The 18,459-nt window shown below is 38.6% G+C and overlaps 2 protein-coding genes across 2 annotated transcripts in view; both read left to right on the top strand.

The window, feature by feature from the left end:
- Positions 1 to 287: 287 nt before the first annotated feature.
- Positions 288 to 6,273, top strand: LOC109064564 (E3 ubiquitin-protein ligase RNF6-like). Its single transcript, XM_042752049.1, has 4 exons — positions 288 to 433; positions 1,783 to 1,938; positions 2,118 to 2,231; positions 2,749 to 6,273. Exons 2-4 carry the CDS (start codon positions 1,797 to 1,799, stop codon positions 4,572 to 4,574), a joined length of 2,082 nt encoding a protein of 693 aa, XP_042607983.1. The 5' UTR covers positions 288 to 433; positions 1,783 to 1,796; the 3' UTR covers positions 4,575 to 6,273.
- Positions 6,274 to 7,313: 1,040 nt separating this feature from the next.
- The window catches only part of atp8a2 (ATPase phospholipid transporting 8A2), a 55,765-nt gene continuing 44,619 nt past the window's right edge, over positions 7,314 to 18,459 (top strand). Inside the window, 2 exon segments of the mRNA XM_042752048.1 lie at positions 7,314 to 7,582; positions 10,492 to 10,593. Coding sequence (XP_042607982.1) covers positions 7,531 to 7,582; positions 10,492 to 10,593 — 154 coding nt within the window. The 5' untranslated portion in view covers positions 7,314 to 7,530.

The following is an 18,459-nucleotide window of genomic DNA, read 5'->3' as shown; positions in this document are numbered from 1 at the left end:
TAAAAGCAAATTATAACATTATTATTACATTATAATATTTTGTAATTAAATGAAACGTGACAGCGGCTTAATCGACATATACTGCATCTAATATTAATTATATTATAATTTAATTTATTTTATAATGTATTTTTTTTTCAGATTATAAATCAATATAGCTAATTTATGTATAAAAACACAAACTATACAGTGAGACAATATTGTGGATAAACGATCAATTAGCAACACAGCGTTGCAGAAAAGAAACTGGAAAGAAACGTTATCAATAAGTGCATTACAGTGTTGTTACTGACGTATTACTGTGGAACTGGTTTTGCGCACGTGGTAATTATCCGGACAGTTGTGTGTGTGGCTCCGTTGGTCCCATCTTGGCTGCACTGTAATCAGAGCGGAGAGGAAAGAGACCTCGTCCATATTACAGCTGCTGTTTCAGGTACTTACATGTCTATTACTAGCTTCGTTTGTTTATTTTGTTCTCAGTCTGGACAGTGTTATCACATTTCATATTTTCTGTTACGTTCTTGTGTCAGTGACATTTATCCCCATCTTGTCAAAATAACGATCTAAACCTTTCATTGGCCCACAGTTAGCTTGTCAGCAAACTGTCGACATCATCAAAGGTGTTGCGCATTTAAAATGACAGCTCGCTCCGCCGCATGGTTTGCGTTGGCCCGGTGACAGACGATGGTGACAATTTAATGACAAATTTCAGTTGTGAATTTCATCCTGTGTAGAGTGCTAGTCTAGGCTTTTTATTGTCTCTGGGATAGGTTGCTAGCAGACATGTAGCCCGAGTTTTTCTTTGTCATGTCCCTCCTTTGACCGATGCTGAGTGGATAGTCTGGCTGTCAGTCATCGCTTCTCGGACGCTGATTGGTTGTGAGGCTGACAGCCCAGTTTTGGTGTCTTGTTCTGCGGTGCTGTCTGTGGCCTACTGTATTATTACAGAGCAGCAATACTGTTTGAAATGACTGAGGTGTTATTCATATGAATTAATTTGACGCTATTGTCAACGTCACGTGGCTCTCGGTGTGTTTTGACCTGTGTCAAAGCGGTTTTGCTTTCATATAAGGATTTACGGATTGCCTTTCAGAGGCGTTCATTTTGTCGTGCTGTCTCCTAATGGTGGCTGTGTTTTAGACAGAGAGAAGTTTATGCTAAGACTATCCTTATGTATATCCAAGATGTTTTGAGTACAATTTCTTGCTGTCTCATTTTCAGTGATTTATATGTGGAGCTGGTTTCTATATTAACGCAGACCATGATTTCATATTTGTAAACAGATCATTGGCAGATTTTTGATTGATATATATATATATATATATATATATATATATATATATATATATATATATATATATATATATATATATATATTGCTGTCTTCATGTTTTTACTGAAGATGAATAGTTGACTTGAGATATGTTAGGGAAATTATTTTGTCCTATGATGTGATATGTTATTTTTTTCTTTTATAATTATTGTGCATGCAATTTGAATGACCTACTTGGTATTGCATTCTTAAAAATGTATTTGCCACCACACAACCATAATATCAAAGTTGATTAAAATGGAAAAACTTCAAATATATGGTGAGCAGTTACAAGACCACAAATTTTACACGTTCACTTATTAAGTGAAATATTAATATTGATAAGAAAATTCCAGAGAAAAGAAAAGTTACACAGAACAGAGAGAAAGCCATAACCAGGCAGGTTAAGTAAATATTGAACAATGTTTTGTGATTTTTTTTTTTTTTCATTTTGTAATATCTCCGAGCAGCGGTTTCTGTGGTGATGGACCCTCCCGGCGGCCGAGACGAGCGTCATCGTCAAGCGGAGCGGCTTCGGCGGGAGGAGGCATACTATCACTTCATTAATGAACTGAGTGAGGAGGAATACAGACTAATGAGAGACAGCAATCTACTGGGAACACCTGGTGAGAACACACAGAACCCGGTCGTATGCAGCGATGCATGTAGTTTCATTTACACAGAGAAATATGTAAAGCATTTTTAAAATTTAAAGTGTGAGGAAATACAAATTTCCAAACCTAGCCTTTTACTTAAATGAACAATAGTTGGATATTAAATAGGGTGTGTCTTTGTTTGATTACAGGTGAAGTCACAGCAGAGGAGCTGAGGCAGCGTCTGGATGGGGCAAAGGAACGAGTGTCATCTCAGCCACGCCCTGAAACCCGCCCACAGAGCAGTGAGGCAGAGGGCAGTAGTGGTAAGGGCGTAAAGGGATGGTTTTGAATTCAGTTGCCTAGCTATACTAATATTTTTACTTTAAATGATCAGCTGGATTTGTATGTTATACACACCTTGCAGGCAGAGTCACAATGCAATTACAAAACAAGTCAGGATGCATCTGTGTTTTTTTAGCAGCAGTGCAGGGTCATAAATCTTGGGGTTAAGGTTGTGATGATATACAGCTTTATGCAGCCATAGTAAAACATGTATGATCTGACCCACGGGGGGTATAAACACGGGCAGAAATGTAATGTTAAACTTTGTTGTCAGTCCACATTTGTGATTCTTTTGAATGTAAACTACCATAATCTTGTAAGATTTTTTTTTATAAAATGTTTTTGAAAAAAGTCAATTTAATGCATCCTTGTCGAATCAACTGCAAGTAGAAACAACCCAAATGAAAGTAAATTGTTTCATTACTTACCCTTTTATTCATCAGTATTGATAAGAAATTGGTAATATACAATATTGATAAATAATTTTTTCTTTTCCAGGTGCAGTTGAGCCAGGTGTGGAGACATCTAATGGAGACTCCCTGTTGGAATGGCTGAACACTTTCCGGCGCACAGGAAATGCTACACGTAGTGGGCAGAGCGGTAACCAAACATGGCGTGCCGTCAGCCGCACCAATCCTAACAGCGGCGAGTTCCGCTTCAGTCTTGAGATCAACATCAACCACGAGCAACCCGAGCCTGGAGAACACAGTGACACCCCTGACCCAACTGAACTTCCAATCCCTCCTCCTCCTCCTCCTCCACCTCCTCCTCCACCAGTGTCATCTGCCTCTGCACCCACGACTCCTTACAACCCCTCAAGGTCTGCACCTTACTCACTTCAACACCCCACGCCATACTCTACAGCCAGGCCCACCCTGGGAAGGAGGGCCGCGGTGCGCCGCACTCGCAGTAGCACAGCTCTGCCTGTAACGCCACCTCTGACCTCACAAGCTCCTCCCACAGGTCTTAGGAGGAACTTGCCTTCTTTGCCAAGCTCTCCTCCTCCACAGGCTCCACTTGCTTTTCAGTCACAAGAGCAGGATGGTGGTGCCGTAAGGGGTCAAATACAGGTCACAACCTCCTCAGTTAACACAGGGGAGGGGCAGAATGGAAATGAAGGCCCAGACTGCCCCACCGCTCTGCCTCAGTCCGGCCCCCAGGTGGCGCCGGCTGCCCGTGAGCCACGAAACAGCAGGACTCGTTCACGTGGTCGCGTACGCCGGGCAGCAGGAGCCGGTGCGGTTTTGTCTCGCTCTTCGAGACGTAGCCGCTCCCCCCTGGACAGAAACCCCGCCTCCAATGTAAGCCCCACCCATAGCAGCAGCGCTGCCCCAGTGGAGTCCACCGGAAGTACCGCTGTAGCAATGGAAATGGGCGAGGCCACTGTAGCGCCTGCTGCTCCTACGGATCCTCCGGAGGCAGGTGAGGAAGAGGGGGAGACGCCTGTATCAGGTGCCGGAGGTGTGCGGCGCCACCCCACTATCATGCTGGACCTCCAGGTGCGGCGCATCAGGCCGGGTGAGAACCGGGACAGGGACAGCATTGCCAGTCGCACTCGCTCTCGCGCTCGGGCCGCCGAGAACACAGTCACCTTCGAGAGCGACAGTGGTGGCTTTCGTCGAACCATCTCGCGCTCGGAGCGTGCGGGAATCCGCACTTACGTCAGCACTATACGAATCCCTCTGCGACGCATTTCTGAGACCGGTCTTGGCGAGCCTAGCTCCATGGCGCTAAGATCTATCCTGCGCCAGATCATGACCGGCTTCGGTGAGCTCAGCTCCCTCATGGAGACGGAAGCAGACTCAGAGACCACCACCCCCAACCAGGACACTGCTTCTGCTGGTGGAGCCCAGGCGTACCGCGTTGGTAGTGGTGAGGGCGGTGTGGCCCATGGAGGAGTGGAAACAGCACGAGAAGATTTAGTGGCTGGTGAGGAGGAAGGACAAGTGCGGGTGAGCAGGACTGGGACGGAGGGACGACCTAGCAGCAGGGACACTAACAGCTTGGTGGAAAATGGGACGTTGCCCATCTTAAGGCTGGCGCACTTTTTCCTTCTCAACGAAGATGAAGACGAGGAGCACCCAAGGGGCCTCACCAAAGAACAGATCGACAATCTGGTCACACGCACTTATGGTCAGGTCAACCTGGAGGGCGAGATGGGCCGCGCTTGCAGCGTTTGCATCAATGAGTACGCTCAGGGCAACAAGCTGCGCCGCTTGCCCTGCGCTCACGAGTTCCACATCCACTGCATCGACCGCTGGCTATCTGAAAACAACACCTGCCCCATCTGCAGGCAGCCTATTCTGTCCAGCCATCAGGAATGATGTCAGGCTGTAGCTATCAATCAACGGACTGAACGACTGACTTTTGTTCCACCGTCGGTGGCACGTGTACATAGTGCTTCAATGTTTTCATTCTCTGAGATCCATTGTATTCAAGCTAAAGGTAGAACCAAAAGCAGAAAAAGACTATAATGCAGAGATTTAACAAAGCTTTATTTTTTTAGACCCCTTTCGTTTTCATCTCTTCCTCTTCTTCCATTCACCATTATGCTTTGTGGACATATTAACAGACGGCGTGACTAACTCGGACAGAGTTAGGAAAGTTAGCTTCAGCTAAAGGTGCGGTTACATTACTGCTATTTGTTGAATTTTCATGGGCAAAATCCAGTCATTTCAGTGGGTATCCATGAGAGCGAACAAATTCCATTTGCAACGGATTCACGTTGGTAAGTCTTTCACCGCATTGACCAACAGAAAGCTGCTTGGTTTGAAAGTAACTTCTCTGTGAGCTGTGCTTTATACATCGCTACACTATTGAAAATAGACACTGGATCTTTCTTGCCTTTGAAATTTCACCGAAATTTCACTAATGCAACCGCACCTTAATTCTATCTCACTTACGGATTTTAAGTTTGGTGGCTTCAAAAAATGGATAGACCTCTTAAAACTCTTTAAGGACATGTAAATAAATGAATGTCTGTGTTTTCAGTTTTAACGGTAAAACATATTCTAGAAAGAACCGTACACTGGTTCAATTGCATTGAACCTTTACTTTTAAGCGCTTGCAGAGAAATCCACCGGTTTTGAAGCTCTATGAGTCCTCCATGTAAGTGCTCCTTAATGTTGGGCAGTGTTCTTTTAAATGTGTTTTCAATCAAAGCAGGTTTTTAGTGTGATTTTTATGGGGTCGTTAAGAATAGTCATGGGATATGAATGATGCATCTGGTCATAGATGAATTTGTCGCTGAAATGCATCTTCATATATATGCTATGGGAAACGGCAATGAGCAACTCCACAAACACTACAGAACTCAGTTTTTAAGCGTGGTCATTATTTTCCCTGTGGACTAAATATGCTTTCAAATATGCATTTTCTTGTTTTTTTGAGAACAAGCCATTTGCATTTGAACAACAGTTTTGGAGTGCTGATCAGATTATATGATATTGTATGAGCTAGTAAGTGCATGCTTGATTTGTACCTGCGTATAAACCCCTGCACATAGTTCACAATGTTTTAATGAAAAGCTGAAATTGATTATCACATGAAAGCACTTGTCAGCCGCTGCACTATGAGGCAGTACATTCAAGCCTGTCATAGGCCAGACTTCTTCCAGGGCGATGCAATGATACAAGAAGGCAATGAAAGATATTGAGTTGTGGTTAAATATTGTTATGTTTTCCAACCTTTACCCTTCACATATCCATTTTTTTATTGTTTTTATCATCACATGCTCTTGTACCGCAAACACATGTCCTGCCCTGCTTACCTTCCCTCACTTTAACGTACAATGGTTTCACTTATGGCCTTGTCTGAAAGCCCCGTTTGCTGTAAATGACCATTTTCATGCAGTGTTGCTCCTTCCCCATGTGAGGCAGAGCGTGAAGTAGGACTTCTGAATGAATGATCATGAATGTAGTGGTACCTTGCGTCTTTCTAAGGTACACTTTTCCTCAATGTACAATATATGTCTGCTTATGTTTCAGGATCTCGATTAAAACAAAGACCGAGTCTGTTAATCAACACCTGTCCTCAATGTTATTGTTTTCTTGTATACTAAAATATCCCTTTATTTTGTCTGTATGTTGTGAGGATGTGTGTATGTTCTGTAAGAAGTGTGAATTGTAAGTATGTGTGTGTGTGTATTGCTGAATGGATCAGAATGGTTTCTGAGCTGTTGTGTATCTGCGAGTGGGAGATCTTTGGCCATGAAGTTTAGATATTTAATGATGAAAAATTGACATCATTGAGCTATGAGTATGTATTATGTTATAATGTGATGCTAAACAGAAGAATATGTATTCTGTTACTATGTAATAAAATAAAACACATTGATTTTTTCTTCTCTGCTCCCTAACAACGGAATGATATACATTGTTATTCCTAAGGAACAAATAGGGTTTGCAAACACTGAAATAATGTGCTTTGTGCAGTAAGACGTAAAGATTTTTAGAAAAAAGTTATATTTTAAATTTGATTAAAATAGGAAACAGTTATTTTATTGTAACATTTATTGTAGTTTTTTTAATTGTATTTTTAACAAATAAATGCACCATTTGTGAGCATGATAAATTTCTTTAAAAAAAACACAGACCCCAAACCTTTGAATGGTAGTGCATATGAACTGATTTGAAGTCAAAACTTTAAGGTGTAGTTCATGTATAGCTATTTAATATAATAATTGCAGCTTTTTACAGTTTATATTACGGGTTAGCTTTTTTAAACCCTGCTGGCCATTACACTTTTAGATAAGCCTATTGTACTGTAGTTGTGACGTAACACGACAGCAATTCCAGAATGGGAAGACATTATCTTTCAATATATAGTCTAGTTAATTATTGATTCATTCATAAGGCCACCTTTAACCCTCAATCACTGCGGTTCAAAGTTACAACGTTGTTAATTATTAAATCAGGGTAAACTCTTAAACCAACCAAATACTCTAAAGTTTAATATTTATATAAATTAGAGTTTACATGTATTGGTAATTAAATGAGACTGTTGAAGTCCAGAGCACACAAGTGCGTATTGTACAGCTTAAAGTGTCCATTTGGGACAGGTGGGGTCTGATGACGGAGCGCGCGCGCGCACGCGACGGATCAGCAGGATGGCAGGAGCAGGAGCGCGTTCCCGAGTTAGTGCTCGCGGCTGAGAGTGACCCATCATCAGGAGCTATGCTGTCTATATCAAACACTGCATCCCTGCGCCTGTGGCCCGCACACCACCGCTGAAGCCCGAGTATGCCATCATCCCGCTCCCGCTGCTGGAAGCTCCACACATATGTGCAGAATGTACTTCAACAGACGCTCGAAGAAGATCCACAGCGAGGGAGGTGAGCGTGACATAATCTGCTGACATGGGCGACGCGCACTGGCTCTGTTTACGCATGCATTTTCTTCGGTGCTCTGGATATTCGCATGTTCCTCTATGTGTAAATGATTGTTATAATATTGAAAAACCCAATTCTAGCTATACACATACACACATTAGAAAAGCATCAGTTATGCTCCACCTGTCCCGTCTGTTGAGGCTCTCTTGTAGGTGACCTGTCATTTTCGCTGTGTAAACAAACGGGTTACTAGGGTGATGTTCGCTTTTCAGCTGATTGGTGGGAAATTAGCAGCAGCTGTACTTTTGAGATAAACTGTGATGCGGCTACGATTAATCTTAATCTGCATAGGTTTTTTTTCTTTTCTTTTTTTTTTTTACAGAGAAACTCCCTGTTAGTGTTTATTTACCTCATCACGTGACTGTTTAAAGCGCTCTTGCTTTCTAAGCCCATAGACTCACCTGTTGATGTCATGTGCACCTGGTTAAAGTATCTAGCTTTTTATTAATTGCTTTACATCTAAGTAAAATATAAGAAAATATCATTTAAATTAGATGCTGTCATGTAGCAGGTACAGGCTCATTAGTAACGTTTATTTAAGAATGTAAACAAAATCTACCAAAAGAATACATTAAAATCAACCCAATAAAATCATTTAATCACTTTGACTTTATATAAATTATAAATGATTTAAAACATGTAAAAACTCTTGAAAATATAGGAAATAGCAGAAATTCAAGATGTTATAACATGATGAAAACATTTTTAGTGTTACCTTCAAGCAATACCTTAAGAAGATCTTAATCATTTGTAAATATATATATATATACAATTTTCACTTAAAAATTGGAAGTAAATGTCACAAATAGCTAGATATAGCTAGAAACTAACAAATTGTATTAACTGTGAAACAAAAACTGAAAGCAAGACTGAAAGCATAGAGTGCAAGCTTACAAATTCATGCAATCAATGGCTAAAATCAAAATATCCACTTGATATTGGTAAGAATTTGTTTTTGATTTTAGCACTGTTTTATGCAATAAAGCATTGCTTTCCAAATCCTAGCAATGTAGGTTTAAAATCAAAAGACTGCAAACCACTCAAAGAAAATCACTTACTGCATCGCTCTGTTCTGAATGGAAATGAGACATTTATTATTATTACAAATCTTCGTAAAAGCTTATATATCGTTCTCCAGATGTCAGTGGACTGCCTGTTGGGTTTCAAAGTAATTAATGCACCAAACAGCGGCTAAGAATACATCGCAAATACACGGCTCTTCAGATTTGAACATTGGTGGCAGGTTTGAGAGATTGCAGAGTGTTTTGGCAGCAGGTCTGTTCCAGCATGTGTTTAATCGGCAGGGCTTTGTGGGGTGATGACACCGAGGGTGGAGACTGACACATATGCATTGTAGATTACACTGAAGGTTTGTTCACAGCGTTTGTTTTGCCTGCTCTGTCCCAGCATGTTCCAGAATTAACATGCAGGAGCCATATTGTTGGTAACCTCATTTGTAATTCCTTGAAACGTGTGACTTATCAGTTCTGTTCATGTTAAGAGATGACTGGCAGATGTTTTCCTTCGAATTCGCTCTACTATGTTCATGTACAAGTTGGAACAGAAGCAAAATAGCATGCATGTCAAAACAAGTGCTTCTAACATAGCGTGATTAGAGTGTGTTGTTGTTTTAACAGGCATTTGACAAAAGATAAGCTTCTGATGTCACGTTTGGGTTACATAATCACAGAACCAATGATGTAATTCATTAAAGGGCCCTGTTTTAGTGATCCTCCTACTGTTGCATCACTTTTAAAGGCCACATGGGGGCAGCAACTGTAAACTCATCACTCATGGTAGGAAACTGATCTATTTTATTGTCTTCTTAAATTATAGAGTGTAAAAAAATATTAATATATATATCACATTAAACGGATGGAATGCAGATAAGACAAGGTTTCTGTATTTACATCAAAATATAAACCTGTGTATAAATTAAACACACATTATACTTTATTGTAGCATATTTTTCTCTTGTCAGAATGCCAGTAGGACGGATTACCTTAAAAACACTGTTTCAGGGTTCTACTCTATAAATGCTCTGTCAAACGATGCTTCTTCTTTTAAAAGAATAAAAGGAATATAACTAATTAAGGTAATTAATGCAAAAGGTATACATTCAGAGCATTCGAAATTTTACTGCTTACATCATTCATTGCTTGAAATACTATTAAATATTAGCCATATTCTTCACCCGATTAAAAGAATGTTTTGTAAATTATATTCATTTGCATTATACAGATTCATCATTGTGGGAAGATGATAGGAAAAAAAGAAATATTAACTCATTGTTTAATTTTATATATTAATATTTAATCTAATTTAATTTAATGTATTATTTTCTGTCTACATTAGCAAGTCTGCTTACTCAGATAATAATAAATCCTTCTTGAATTACTCTCATATTAAGCACCACAATAGCCTTTTACTTAAAAAAAAAATACACACAATTATTTTGAATCGAATCATTTTAGGGGTAAAGATGGCACATATTTAAAGCATTGCTTTTTCATTTCTTGGATCAGAGTGGTTAGTCATGTTAGATGGAGAAAAATTGACTTGCTTTGTGTTGTAATGTGAGGCATTATTGAACATAAGGGTGATGAATGAAAGCCAGTAAGGTTAAGATAAATCAACAAGTAATCAACAAGAATCTTTTTGACATGTCAGGGGCTCCTTTACACTATACAAGAAGGCTTTCTATTGAGAAAGAGTTATTTTAAATATTAACGCTTGAGCACCATTTCTCATCCCTAAAAGCATATTTCTAAGAGTGTTTTACTCTGTGGTCTTACTGACTTGATATCTTGTGTTGTTTTTTTCTTGTGGCAACCCATGTTGGGCTCCTCCAGAACAGTTAGTGTTGACCATACTTAGCCAGGACTCCCCCCTCCGACAGGACCAGCCCATGGGCTCCAACATGTGCTCCCGCCTGGCAGACAGGTTTGAGAAAAGTGAGTGCCCCTCTCAAGTGGGCCGCTGCCTCCCGCGATTGCTTGGAGCCTCACAGGTGCATGAAGCCACCCCTTCCTTCAGCCCACACTGCATGGATAGACTAATAAAGCTAACGTTCTCTGCACTCTTTTCATCACATGCACACAGACACGGCATGCATTAGGGCTGGGCGGTATGACGGTATATATTGTGGCGACGATTTCAAGTGTGTATTGTTAGAGATACTGCGTTAGATGTTAGAGTGGTAAAGAAACATGTGTGAAACCAAAAATACAGAGCGAGAACTGCTTGATGTTAGAGTAATTGAATGCTTGAATGGTCAAATGCGCACAGGTTTATGTTAAAACATCCATTGAGTGGAGTAGTTTTGTAAACACAGTGGGTTATGTCTAAGTGAATGTAATAAGTTGGGAGAAAATCATATGTGTATCAATATATTAGATCCGTGCATGAAGTCTTAAAGGAATAGTTTTAAAGGAATAGTTCACCCTAAAATGAATAATTTTTGATTTTTTGATTTTTTTTGTTCATTTGTTAATCAGGGGATCATTTGCAGTTAATGGGTGCCGTCAGAATGAGAGTCCAAACAGCTGATAAAAACATCACAAAAATCTACAAGTAATCCACACGACTCCAGTACATTAGTTAATGTCTTGTAAAGTGAAAAGCTGTGTGTTTATAAGAAACAAATCCATCAAGATGTTTGAACTTTAATCTGTTCCTTTTAGCGAGCCCATAATCCATAATAACACTTCCTCCTTTGAAAAAGTCCATCCCCTGTTGTCCTCTCACATCAAAATCTATTGACATATTTGTTTTGATCAATTTTGGACTGTTTTTGCCTTTAAAAGATGCTTGATCTTTGCATATTTCTGTCCTGATTCAGACAAGACAACTTTTTCACTGGCATGTTATTAGTTAAATATGAGTTAAAAACATATTAAAGATGAATTGTTTTCTTACAAACACACAGCCTTTCTCTTCACAAGATGTTAATTGATGGGCTACATTCATGTTGATTTATTGTGATGTTTTTATTAGCTGTTTGGACTCTCATTCTGACGGCACCCATTCACTGCAGAGGATCCACTGCTGAGCAAGTGATGTAATGCTAAATTTTTCCTAATCTTTTCCGATGAAGATTTCTCACTGCATGTTAATAAACCTTCTTCACCTGAAAAGCTTATTTAATTTGTATATCTGTTCTATTGTATTTGTCCTATGTTGGTAATTGGCTTCTTTGTCCTTATTTGTAATAGCAAAAATAAAATAACAAAAATAGCTATATATTGGTATATGCCATTATCATTAGTTAAAGTTTCTCATAAAGTGAAATAAAATTTTGGTCATATCGCCCACTTCTAACATGCATCAAGTGATGCACCAAAATGCATGCATGCATAACAGAAATAACAGTCCTTACTGATGTTGGTGTTAGCCGGAAAGCCAGGGGTTAGACTGTGACGCTTGCATGGCTTGTGCATGAGGTTGCGGGTGGCTGACGTGCCTGGTGGTGTAAGTGAACAATCTCACCTGCGCTCTGGGATAAAGCCCGGTCAGGATTAGATACAGGTGAAGTTGCAGAGCTGACAGAAAGAGGATTACCCTCCCTGGTCACTGTACCTGTAAGAGGCTTTCATTCTTCATTCACCCTTTTCTATCGCCACAGTGGCCCAAGCTGCGAGCGCACCCCCCGTTCACCTTGGGGGCCACCAGGACCGGTGGGTCTCCTTGGCAACGGGAACAACATGTCAAACTGAGGGCACCGGAAGTCTAGGCGGGGCTCTGTAGGTAATGGGTTTCCAAACGTCTGGTGGAGCGGCCACAAGTGAGCATCTGGGAACTAGGGATGGGCTGATCAAATATTGATACTTCTTACATTGATGCTACATTGAGATGATTGATCCACATAGAATTGATCCTCATTTAGTACCAATACTTTTATTATTTAATTAGCATGAACTTTAATATGCATCAGGGAAAAAACTTTTTTAGCAGATAGTGTTCTTCATCACCAGAATGCTGAAAAATCACAAATGTTGATTTTTCAACTTTTACTATTTTTTCATATTTCAAGTTTTTTTGTTCTGTTAATTTCCCCCCCAAATATATTTATTGATATTTCATTTTGACATTATTACTAGTAATAAGAAAAACCTAACTTTTATTTTTTAGTTTATTATTTTATTACACACAAGAAAGGTTTATAACTGTAATAAAAAATAAATAATGAAGCTTTTCTAAATTGGTGTCAATGTCATTTCAAAATACCTCTAATCAGACTATGATGAATAAATAAATTATTACTTTTTTTAGTAAAAATATTTTACATGAACATTAAACAATGTAAAACCAGTGTTTAAAATGTTCATGTTTAAAATAACTAATTAAAAATTGTAAATTAATAAATCACTATGTCCACATGTGTGTGAAAAGCTTTTTATTGTGAACATAGCTTTAACCAATGCAATATATGTATTATTCATTAATTATTTTCAGTTGACCCCCCCCCCCCAAAAAAAAAAACAAAGGGAAAAAAGTGTCAAAAAAGTAAAAAAAGGCACTTTTTTTAATGTGTAAGAGACATAGTGTCAATTTAATATTTTTTTAATAAACACAAAATTATGCCTTTTACATAGAATTTCTTGATCATTTAAATTATTTTTCATGACTAAAAAGTCAAGGGACAGATTTGTTTTTTGATAATGACCTTGGACAAACAGAGAGAGCAATGTTTGCCATTCACTGTTCATTTTCTATGATATAGGACTTTTAAACAACCATGAATAACATTTTTTTTCCTCAGAAATATATTTATTAGAGGTATCAGTACCAGTAAGTACTGATATTTGCATTTGAATTTAACAAATAACTGGTATCGCCCATCCCTAGTGAGAGACTGTAGCTGTATGCAATTTGCAAATTAAGAGCCTCCTTTAGCATGTAATATTTTCTGTCTTTGGCTTTTGCTGGGTTGTCTATATTAGCCTGTTCACTGCCCTCTTGAACCGGTTCCAGTGCCATTGTGTTGGGGTAGCAGAAAATTCTAGACAACAGAGGAATTTGACACCTATTTGAACAGCATGACCATAGTCTGACTAATCAGAGTAGTATAATACAGACGGAGAGATGTGCAGTGATATTGCATGGAATAAGAGAGGCCCGCTGAATGAATGCATGCGGTATAAGAGAATGCGGCGGGTAAAGTGAGCATGGTTACAAAGGCGTAGGGATGAATAATGCAACCAGGGCTATTCATAATTTAAAAGCATGCTGCTTTTTAGTGGTGAAAAGCTGGCAGATGGCCAAATGACCACACTCACCCCACACTGTGCTCAGGGTCAAACTCAGTGATAGGTTCAGACATGACTAATCAGAAGCACATATACAAAATATATAAAATTTTTCTATTTATATTAAATATATATTTATATTGTATATTTATAACACACTTTATATGCATAATATAATACAGTTATGTGAAAAAGTTAGGACACCCTATTGAATTCCATGGTTTTTCTTATCAGGATATACTAAAAAATAACACTTTTTTTCCAGGTTTTAAATTTGGAAAATAAAACCTAAGATGAACAACAACACATGACATATTGCATTGTCATTGTTTCTTTAACAAAAATAAAGCCAAAATGGAAAAGCCATGTGTGACAAAGTCAGGACACCCTTACTGTTAACAGAAGAATTAAGAGGGCAAGTAGCAGTCAGGCACTGCTAATCAAATGCCATCAAATGGTATGTACCTCCAATTAAAGGCACGGTTCAGTACATTTTTGGTATAGCAGGGAAAAAAACTAAAAATAAAACTGCTTCTTTTTCTTTGGCATTAACCAGTGGATTACTGAACAAATTGTGGCTCTTTCTTTAAATTAATAACATTACTCAAATTTTCTTAAAGGGATAGTTCACCCAAAAATGAAAATCCTGTCATTAATTATTCAAATAAAATAATCAAGGTAAAATAATCCATGTGACATCAGGGGTTCAACTGTAATTTTACGAAGCTACGAGAATACTTTTTGTACACAAAGAAAACAAATATAACAGATTTATTCAACAATTTGTCTCCTCCGCTTCACCCTAGCGCCATTTGGGAGAGTATCCACTAAACGCAAAAAGCGTATGCTGTTCTGCGTCAGCTGCGCCACGTGGATACGTTTTCTACATTTATTTACACTTTGATTTTTGGTGCGTGTTAATTCCTGGATTGTTGGTGGATTTGTGTTCCAAAGATGAACAGAGGTCTTACAGGTTTAGAACGACATGAGGGTGAGTAACCAATGACAGAATTTTCATTTTTTGGGTGAACTATCCCTTTAAGAATAAAAAATCTACAGTATCTCAGCTATAATGTAGTAAAGAGAGCCCTATTACTTGCACATTACTATAATATTAAGGTTACAATTAACAGTATAGCCCAAACCATTAAATTCAATAGCCATTTATTTTTAGATAATCAACACTCAAATAAAACATTGTATGCAAATATGTAAATTGCACATAGGGTTGCAAAGGGACAGAGAATTTCTGGTAAATTACTGGAAACATACCATGATTTTTTTTATGGAAACTTAACAGAAATTTTCTGTCACATGCATACAGAAAATGACTACAGTAGTCAACATTTGAAGTGGATCAAAAAAGTTCATCAGAGTTGTCCTAAGACAAGAACGGGTATTGTTTTGGTTTTGATCCACTTCAAATGTTGACTACTGTATGTGCACCATTACACCCTTTATCAATAAAATAAATAAATGTAGCAATATTTATACTTATATTTTTAATTTATTGCTATAAAGATAAATAATAATAAAACAGTAGGCTTCAGGGTGTTTTCATTTTTCATTTTGGAAATCAAGTTTTCGACCATGTTCTGAGCTGAAATGTTGTGCAGTTGTTGACAGTGTTTAGGTCTGATTTATATGCTGCTCACACAAAAAATGGAACAACTGGTGATTCTTTCTTGGTCTTTATCTGAGGGCAAAAGTCAGTGTAGCACTCAACTTCCCAGCTTTATCAGCACATGTTGGGCAACTTGTGAATTGAGTGCTTGTTAATAGTCTTAACCAGAGCTTGTGTGTCCATTATGAAAGGTTTGTCATGTATCTGTCCAGTCAATGTACTGCACATCATTTACCAGTATGTTGCTGATTTTACAGTTCTGTGATGTTAATCGGGCACAAAGTATCTGCTGGTCTGGCCATTAAAATTGAATGGCTGAAGTTAGGATTGGAAGAATAAGCAGTGGAAAGAGAAAATGAAAGACATTCAGAGCAGGATATGAGATGCACGATGAAAAGTGTGTCATATGTGATTCTTTGGCCCTAGTCCAGAGTACGTCCTTCTGAGGAACTCTCATGTACTTCTGGTTCACATTGCTTTGTATATATTGACTTAGTCATTGCTGTTGTTCAGGCTACAGTTAAGTCAGAAGGTGCTCAGAGTCACCTTGAACAATACATTAGCCATAATTTATGACTACATAAAAACACATTTAAGAGCCAGTGTCTTCATCACTAAAATAAATGACACCATATAATTACAAAGAAAGAGATGAGTGCTTGCTACATTTACACCCTGCTCCTCGTAACTTAAGATCATGTTGTTAGAAGGAAGAGAACTTTTCAGAGTGCAGTGTCAGAAAGCAGATAGATCTCATGGAAATATAGCCCTTAGTATGATAACGTCTGCAAGTTTTAGCTGTATCATTTTATTTTGTGGTTTTGCAGTACTGACTTACAGATAAAGTGTTCGATATGGTGCAAGAAACGACATAGTTGTGTCTAGATAAAAAGTCTAGAAAAATTCTCAAGCAGCAAGCGCACATTTTGTGAGAGTTTTTGGGGAGAAAGTTTATTGTCATTGACCCAGTATGGTCTGTCTGTCTATCTATCTATCTATCTATCTATCTATCTATCTATCTATCTATCTATCTATCTATCTCAGTATGGTTTTTTTTTTTTTTTTTTTTTTTTTTTTTTTTTTTTTCCTGTTTTTTTTTTTTTTTGTTTTTTTTTTTTTTGTATGTGTGTATTTTTTGTTTAACCTACAGTTAAAGTAAGAAGAAAGTACTTTATAGATAAAAGCCATACATTTTTATAGTACTTCCTTCTTACCTTTGCTGTGAGTTAAACAGATTCTTTACATTTTTAAAAGGAAATATATTTTCAACTTTGCTCAAACAACTTTTTCAATAAGGGTTCTGTCACAAGGTTTAATATCGTTTGGCTGATGGCTTGCATTTTTTTCTATCCATAAACCCCACAATATTCAGATCATGGTCAATAATGTGTTTTTCAATTGGCATATTCTGTAACCTTTACATTTGTTACCCGATCCACATTTACTTACATATTTGGCTACAGCCTTATGAAAATAATACAAGAACCATCTAGCTGTGCGGATCACAAAATGAAGTGTTTTTTTTTTAATTTATTTATTTTTTAAAAACCTTCCAAATTATTTTGTTGACCTCAAAAGCTGGGAGTCAAACCTTTTGAAACTTTATGGTATTTTAGTGCAAATAATGATGCAATATGTGGCCCTGTGCATGTTAATAATTCATTAATCCCACAATATTCACATCAGTGGTCAATAATTTTCAATGGCAAATTCTTTGACCATTATTTGTTCCCCCATTCACATTTGTCTTAACCATTTAAATCTTCCTAATAGCTTAAAATTGACCATCTGACCTTCAAACACCAACTCTTTGAGAAACATACATTTGGCTTCAGGTAGAGTTTCCATCGTAGAAACAAGGAGGAGCATATGAACAGGAAGCGACTCCTTGCCGGTCAGTGAGCACGTTTAGTGTGTTTCGATCTATGATCGTGGAGACGGACGTCTGTGACGCCTTTAAATGTAAGGCTTTTGTGTTGTCTGACTGCGGGGAACAGTGTAGTGAGACGCGGACACAGAGCGCGCATTGTCTGAAGGGAAACCATCTTCTGTTGCAGAAAAGACAGCGGAGTGGAGTCTTATTAAAACGTCCACAGATCGCCCGAGACGGCCCAAATGACACGCTGGGAGAGGGTTTGGGGCTTGTCTATTAGAGAGGCTGACTGGAGTGGGAGAAGTGACGCGTGTAGTCCATCTCTCCACACCCGCTTTCGATCATGCAGCAGCTGGGTAAACTCTCCTGTCACACACAGACAGAGCTGTTATTTACCGAGCGTACATTATTTATTACGTGCGGAAAATAATCATTTGGCGATTGTCTGCGATGCGGCAACATTTGAGAGGGAATCGTAGTAAGCGGCTGTCTCATAAAAACACGCGTAGAAGCCATACGTCATCGCAGAACGTTGACCTCACGGACCAATCAGCTGTAAGCTCGAGACTACTCATGAATAAATAATGATTTATTTAAATAATTTTAGTTAATTATATTTACATTTAAAGATTATTTAAATCCGTTTATGTACGTAACGCAACGGACGCTTTCAGTGTATTGTTTATAATGGTAGAGATTTATTTTTAACGCGTCGTGACTCTCCGACATGTATGGATGTTGAAATCAGGAGCGGATGATGCCTAAAATGCTGTCTAGGTAGGAAGCTCGCTATGTTTGGAGACACAGCCATTGTCTCATTGCTTTTCGTTTCAGCGCATCGTGAATACACAGGTGTTTCCACTGAATAAAGCAGCTTTTATAAAGATAAACAAATGCACAAGGTTTTCTACAAAGGTGTTTGCTGCGCCATTGTGCTCCTATCAGCACATTCTATACAGGGGGTCCCGTGGGCGTCGCGCGTATGCTGTATTGGTGACGGAGCTTTTGCTCGTGGGTGATGAGGATGAGGAGGATGGGGGAATGAAAGGGACGGGGAGGGCGGTGCACCGAGGGA

The sequence above is a fragment of the Cyprinus carpio genome, chromosome B24, assembly GCF_018340385.1.
Source record: "Cyprinus carpio isolate SPL01 chromosome B24, ASM1834038v1, whole genome shotgun sequence".
Classification (NCBI taxonomy): Eukaryota; Metazoa; Chordata; class Actinopteri; order Cypriniformes; family Cyprinidae; genus Cyprinus; species Cyprinus carpio.
The sequence above is the reverse complement of the archived record's forward strand: the minus strand, read 5'-3'. Positions and strand labels throughout refer to the sequence as shown.